A 7694-nucleotide genomic window follows, 5' to 3' on the forward strand; every position below is an offset into this window, starting at 1 on the left:
ATACTCCAGTTGAGGCCTAACCAGCGCAGAGTAGAGTGGAAGAATGACTTCTCGTGTCTTGCTCACAACACACCTGTTAATGCATCCCAGAATCACGTTTGCTTTTTTTACAACAGCTTCACACTGTTGACTCATATTTAGCTTGTGGTCATCTATAACCCCTAGATCCCTTTCTGCCGTACTCCTTCCTAGACAGTCTCTTCCCATTCTGTATGTGTGAAACTGATTGTTCCTTCCTAAGTGGAGCACTTTGCATTTGTCTTTGTTAAACTTCATCCTGTTTACCTCAGACCATTTCTCCAATTTGTCCAGATCATTTTGAATTATGTCCCTGTCCTCCAAAGCAGTTGCAATCCCTCCCAGTTTGGTATCATCTGCAAACTTAATAAGCGTACTTTCTTTGCCAATATCTAAGTCATTAATGAAGATATTGAACAGAGCCGGTCCCAAAACAGACCCCTGCGGAACCCCACTTGTTATGCCTTTCCAGCAGGATTGGGAACCATTAATAACAACTCTCTGAGTACGGTTATCCAGCCAGTTATGCACCCACCTTATTGTAGCCCCATCTAAACTGTATTTGCCTAGTTTATCGATAAGAATATCATGCGAGACCGTATCAAATGCCTTACTAAAGTCTAGGTATACCACATCCACAGTATACCTTATCCACAAGACTCATTATCCTATCAAAGAAAGCTATCAGATTGGTTTGACACGATTTGTTCTTTACAAATCCATGCTGGCTATTCCCTATCACCTTACCACCTTCCAAGTGTTTGCAGATGATTTCCTTAATTACTTGCTCCATTATCTTCCCTGGCACAGAAGTTAAACTAACTGGTCTGTAGTTTCCTGGATTGTTTTTATTTCCCTTTTTATAGATGGGCACTATATTTGCCCTTTTCCAGTCTTCTGGAATCTCTCCCGTCTCCCATGATTTTCCAAAGATAATAGCTAGAGGCTCAGATACCTCCTCTATTGGCTCCTTGAGTATTTTAGGATGCATTTCATCAGGCCCTGGTGACTTGCAGGCATCTAACTTTTCTAAGTGATTTTTAACTTGTTCTTTTTTTATTTTATCTGCTAATCCTACCCCCTTCCCATTAGCATTCACTAGGTTAGGCATTCCTTCAGACTTCTCGGGGAAGACCGAAACAAAGAATCATTAAGCATCTCTGCCATTTCCAAGTTTCCTGTTACTGTTTCTCCCTCTTCACTGAGCAGTGGGCCTACCCTGTCTTTGGTCTTCCTCTTGCTTCTAATGTATTGATAAAAAGTCTTCTTGTTTCCCTTTATTCCCGTAGCTAGTTTGAGCTCATTTTGTGCCTTTGCCTTTCTAATCTTGCCCCTGCATTCCTGTGTTGTTTGCCTATATTCATCCTTTGTAATCTGTCCTAGTTTCCATTTTTTATATGACTCCTTTTTATTTTTTAGATCATGCAAGATCTCGTGGTTAAGCCAAGGTGGTCTTTTGCCACATTTTCTATCTTTCCTAACCAGCGGAATAGCTTGCTTTTGGGCCCTTAATAATGTCCCTTTGAAAAACTGCCAACTCTCCTCAGTTGTTTTTCCCCTCAGTCTTGATTCCCATGGGACCTTACCTATCAGCTCTCTGAGCTTACCAAAATCCGCCTTCCTGAAATCCATTGTCTCTATTTTGCTGTTCTCCCTTCTCCCCTTCCTTAGAATTTCAAACTCTATGATTTCATGATCACTTTCACCCAAGAGACATAATACAAATAATTTCTTTGTTTCATTTGCTCTTCTGTTCCAAGTTCTTGGGACCATCCAGGTCCCAACTCCAGACCCTGAAGTCTACATTTGTTTCTACAACTGTAGCTTTGAACTAACCTCTTTAAATAGGGGGTATATTCCTAATAGGCTTTTATCTTTCCATATGATGAGAAAAAGGAATTCCTGTCTAATCCAAGATGCTGGATACCCACCCTTTTTAATATGATGCAGCCTCCAAGATGCTGTTTAAAAGCCTAGGAAGTGCCAGAGCCAGTAAACCTGGAAGTTTTATCAGGAGTGGACCCTAAGCAGTTAATTTGTTACCACAGTAAAAGTATTAACTAGATGGATAACATGGACCTGATTCTGATCTCACACACACTGATTTTACACCAGCGTATTTCCAGTGATTTAAACAGGTAACTCCAGATTTACAGTAGAGAAAGTGTGTGTGGGGAGGGGAGGGTAAGAGAGAGGGGGATTACATGTAAAGGAGCAATAATCTAAATGATATGCACATGCCTATGTACATAGTAGTTCTGATTTTCTATTTGAATACCACATTAAAAATATACCCTGTTAGATTTATGGCAACAGTATAAACCACTCAGCTAGGAGATTTATTTTTCTTTTTAATACATTGGACCTTTTATAATAAACTTAGTGTGACATTCATTTGAAATAGAGATCTAGAAATCTACCTTGGTGATAGATGAAACCATCTATATTAAATACATATATAAACACGGATTTTTAAAATTAAAAAAAATCGGGGTCTGTAGATGAAGTACTAATGGTTGGTGGGTTTTTTTTTTTAGTTCTCATACATATTCCAGTGAGGCTATGTACAATACGAACAGAATCAATCTTATTTTTAGAAATGTAATTTTATTGTTAGTGTGGTGCTGGAGGATTGATCTCAGTATTGTATTGTGTTATTAGAAAGCTAGACTGATTGAATTAAAATGTTAATCTAAGGGATAAATGGAAAGCAGCAGCAATTTTTTACATTACTGCTACACATACAATATGGAGAATGGTGAAATAAGGAAAATTAGCCAGAGGATTGTGCAGGTGACAGATGCTATACAATAGAAATAATGGGCAATACCAAAATACTTTAGATTTTTTTTTTTTTTTGTATATTTGATTGAAACTGAGATCAAACATTAAATAGTTCCTTTTTTTTAAATGGAAAGTAATAAGCTTGGTATTACAGCTACCAGCGCTGATTCTGCATTGGTCTCTTCATGTGCCATATCGGGGCCAGCTCAGCTTAGAGCCACTTCAGAGCTCCTCCGAGTTGCAACAACTTGGAACAACCTTGTGTGGACCATTATGCCAGTGCACAATAGTCAGAGTAGTGCATTCTGGCCAAGCCTGCGGGCAGGAAGGAGTGAGGCACAGAGGAATTATGGGGGCTCTGCATCAGCCAGAAAACAGCCCTACATTAGAGTTGTTTTGCATTGGTCATATACGCTCCATTTAAGCTCCAGTAGTAACACTGGCTTGGATATGTTTTCTTGTGAGATCAAATTAGCCTTGCCCATATTAAAGGCATTTGGGAGGGTAATATGTATATTTTTCAAAACAACATACTGGCTGATATAGAAAATCAAACAGGGCAACCAAAGTGTGGTGTGAGAATTAAAACCAAGCACCTTTTCTGTAGCAGGTACCATCAGTGAGTTGAAAATTGTTAAAATGATCCATGTCTCATATAAATCTCTCTCTACTTAAAATGTTGTGCTCTGTGGCATCCCTGCAGGTTGATGTACATGGGGTTACAAGGTCTAAGAGATGCCCTGGGTGAATGGCTTTAATTTTTGCCCCCTACGTATATGAAAGTGGATACTATAATAGAAGGAACTCATTTGTGCATTGGTTCCATTTGATTAAAAAGTCAGCAAGAGAGGGTTGCATCATCAACCTAATATGCGTGGAAAGTGCTAATGAAATTGTGTGGTTATATCCCTGGCACCACGCTGGGAGAATATTCACACAAGCAGGTGTGACTGAGATCAACTCCTCCCCTTCCCCCAGTTCAATACAGTGTGCACCTCTCCTCTCGTGTTACAAACTGAATATAAATCTCTTTTAAGCACCATGCTTCAAATTTCAGTGCAGCAATGTGGCACTGCAGCGCGCAGTCCCTCCCTTGTTTTTGAGCCAGGGGAGTCACTCTTTTAACAGGAAGGGAAAAGAAAACCACCTTTGCTTCATTCAGATACAGCTTAACTGTGCTAGAAAAATACCACCTGCAGGAAATTCAGTTTAACTGGGACAAAAAATGATTTGCACCCACCAGCTTATTTAAGATAGCATCTTTTTTCAATCAGTACAAAGAACATCTTGGGCTTCCATCTATTTTCTTTTTTCCACAGGGATCCTAATCATTCTTCAGTACCTTATCATTATTATGAACCTTTGGGACCTGATGAATGTACAATGTACATTTCACACGAGCGGGGACGAAAGGGCAGCCATCATCGTTTTATCACAGAGAAACGAGTGTTTGAGAACTGGGCACGGACATTCAATATTCACTTTTTTCAACCAGACTGGAAACCAGAATCACTTACGATAAATCACCTGGAGATTAAACCCGTGTTCTGAGGAATGAATGCACAAGACTGCAATCACAATCACCTACTGTATCAGGCTTCAGGGTATTGAACCTCGCAGAAGAGCAAGGCAATCTAAAAAAGCAAGGTTAACAGGATTTGTGGGTGGAAACCGCTACAATATTCAGGAAGTTCTTGCGAAGGAATACATAAAAGGACATTTTGTATCCAATTGTATTATAATCCAATAATTAACATTGTCCAGCCAGCTCACCTCCTGTATAAGTATGTGATCTGTAAAAAGCAACATGACTATCATTAATGGGATGTTTAATTCATTATAGTTTTTTAAAGCACGTTGCCACTGAATTTTCATAGTGAAAACTTAAAATACTTATTTAATGGAGGTTTTTATGCAGGCTAGGCCAGTATTTTTCTAATTCACAATTATGTGATTATCTTTCATAAGCCTTCAAATCCAAAATGTATTGCTGGTCATATAGAAAGGCCTAACTTCTTGTTTATAAGTTTTCCCTTTGAAAAATATGATTCTATTGAGCATGTAATTAATATTTGATCTGGAAATGTTGTATTTCTTTTTAAAAGGCTGGGCTCCACTCCAAGGTAGAGTCTTTAACGGCAAGAAAATTCCCATGTGAAGATCGTGTGTGAGATGCTACAGTCTGACATTTCACATTAATATGAAAATGGCAAAGAAAATTCCTTTTGATGTAAATGTGCACTTGCAGCTATGATGTCAGGCTGCTCTTTCTTAATGGAGATGGGGTAGAGGGCAGGGCAAGGTTTACTAGATTGTATCCTGGGATATTGCCACCATCTGTGGCACTGTGCGTATAATTAAGACTGAGAAATAAGAGGGGCCACTTCAGGAGGTCAGAGGACTCTCACTAACTCCATTATTCTGTTTGGCCTTTTATACTTCCCACTAACGCTGTAATCCTCCCATTTCCAGCTGCAATCTGCAGACAGCCCGCAATGGATTAAGAGTATATGAACTGATGCCTTCCCCTACGATAGGTACTTATGTGATGTTCCTAAGTCTACGCCACCCAGCAGAATAGAAATCGTATGGCATCAATCACATGAGATATAACGTTGCCACTCCAAACTCTCTCCCATCCATTTCCCCAGTAACTTTCTTCTCATAGATCCTGGGTCACAGAGAGATTAGGAGCCTGAGTGGATTGAGTTCAGTGGTTCTGAGACTGTCCCCTTGAGGACAAAAAGTAGCAGAACATGGCAGGTTCTTCATGATGCACATGTGGCTAGTTCCTGTGAATTACAGGGATGGACACTAATAGTTCGATATATGGAAATTCACAGTGGGTCTTATTGGGTTATAATGGCTTGTGCATAAAGATGGATTTCATTTCCAGTGTTATTTGTCCTTTTACCTCCCAACTACTAAAACTCAATCACTTCTTCGAAGTAATTGTGGGGAGTAATTTACTTATTACATGAATGCTATAATTCAGGCGATAAAGCTCCTTCATTGTACAAAAAGTGAAACCAAAGCTATTGTTAATGGTTGATCTTAAAATGTCAAAAGTCAGGAAGCTTAAAAGTGAGGTAGGATCACACTGGGTGTACACAATTTGCCCAAATTCACACCTGATGGGAGTAGCTGCACCTCCTGTGGAAGTCTGCATCATACTCAGCCAGGACATAAACAGTGGTGGCATTTGGTTAGAAAATGGGTGTAATGGGTCATATAGCATAATTTGCACCAATTTATGATTCTGTGAGAATCTAAACTGTAACTGCAAAGAGGTGGAAGGGATGCAGCAAGTAGGATAGAGCAGTCCTTCTACTTTGTCTCAGTTGGTATTTTTTCCCCTGCTACTTACTCCTTCCGTCTGCAAACCCCTGAATGCAAAACTAGTACAAGTTACACTACTTGGCCAATTATTTACCCCCATGCTCTGGCCAGTTTCCAGCTGATGTTTAATTTCCACCGTTTAGGGAAGGAGTTCTCAAACTTCATTGCACCATGACCCTCTTCTGACAACAAAAATTACTACACAAGGGGGGACCAAAGCTTGAGTCCTGCTGCCCCGGATGTGGGGGCCAAAGCCCAAGCCCCATCACCCAGGGTGGGGGGCGGGGTCAAAGCCGAGGCAAGGGGCTTGTAACCTGAGCCCTGCCACCCAGGGCTGATGCTCTCAGGCTTTAGCTTCTGTCCTAGGCCATGCGGCTCAGGCTTTGGCCCGGGGTGATGGGGCTCAGACTTCAGCTTCGGCCCTGGGCCCCAGCAAGTCTAAGACAGCCCTCCTAACCCGATTAAAATGGGGTTGTGATCCACTTTGGGGTTCTGACTCCCAATTTGAGAACCGTGGATTTAGGGTGAGCTTCCCAGCCCAGGTGGACAGACACACACTAGCTCAAGTTCAGGTAGCTCGCTAACAATGAGCACCGAGGATGTTGTGGCACAAACAGTGCCATGGGTTAGCCACCTGAGTACAAGCCCTCTTGACACACACACACACCGGATCCCTAAACAGGTGACTAGCCTGTGTCATAATGTCCACACTGCTATTTTCAGCACAGTAGCTTGAGCAGAGGTAGCTTGTGTCTGTTTGCCTGGGCAGGCAGGCATGGTTCCCAGCTGCCGTGAAGACATACCCTTAGTGACTGTGTTTTATTCCTCGCGTGTTATGTCATGGCACCTTAGAAAGAAAAGAATGGATTTTAAACTAATGATTATGTGAAGAGCCATTTCACCCTGGCTACTGGCGGCATATCCAGCACATAGTGAACTTTAGTCAACTTAAAATTGGTGAACTTTAGTCAAATTGATTTACAGAGCATGTTAATGGTCACTGTAAAAGATGTTGTTATAGATTACAGTGGCTCCTAGGCTGCCATAGTGACCTGTCTTTTAGTTACTTTATTATTGGTTTAACGCTAAAAGGATTTTGGACGTGGTAAAATATAGCGCTGTTAGGATATGTCTACACTGCAAAAAGAAACTGGCAGCACGCAGTCTCAGAGCCCGGTCCGTTGGCTGCGACTCAGGCTGTGGGACTAAAAATAGCAGTAGAGACGCTCAGGCTCGGGTTGGTGCCCAGGCTGTGAGCCCCTCGCTGCGTTTCAGCACCCAGGCTCCAGCCCAAGGCTGATCAGCTAAACTGCTATTTTTAGCCCCACAGCCTGAGCCCAAGTCAGCGGACCCAGGCCAGCCACAGCTGTGCTGCAGCTCTTTCATTGCAGAGCCAATGTAGCCTGAGGTCTTCTATCACTGTGTGGCTGTCAGGCTTGCATGCGACATGCCGCCATAGTAAAAATCCCTAAGAAATTGTAGTTAAATATGGGTTAAACAGTGTACTGGTCCCTTTTCTATATTAACTAGGAATTGCCAGCCTGGATTAGAGG

The 7694-nt window shown here is 41.6% G+C and overlaps 1 protein-coding gene across 1 annotated transcript in view; it reads left to right on the plus strand.

Moving 5' to 3' along the window:
• Positions 1–4353, plus strand: part of ST6GALNAC5 (ST6 N-acetylgalactosaminide alpha-2,6-sialyltransferase 5) — an 87814-nt gene extending 83461 nt beyond the window's left edge. The window contains exon 5 of the mRNA XM_065409836.1: positions 4122–4353. Within this exon, the coding sequence (XP_065265908.1) occupies positions 4122–4353 (232 nt within the window). The remainder of the gene's footprint in view (positions 1–4121) is intronic.
• The last annotated feature ends 3341 nt before the right edge of the window (positions 4354–7694 follow it).

The sequence above is a fragment of the Emys orbicularis genome, chromosome 8 (assembly GCF_028017835.1).
Source record: "Emys orbicularis isolate rEmyOrb1 chromosome 8, rEmyOrb1.hap1, whole genome shotgun sequence".
Lineage (NCBI taxonomy): Eukaryota > Metazoa > Chordata > Testudines > Emydidae > Emys > Emys orbicularis.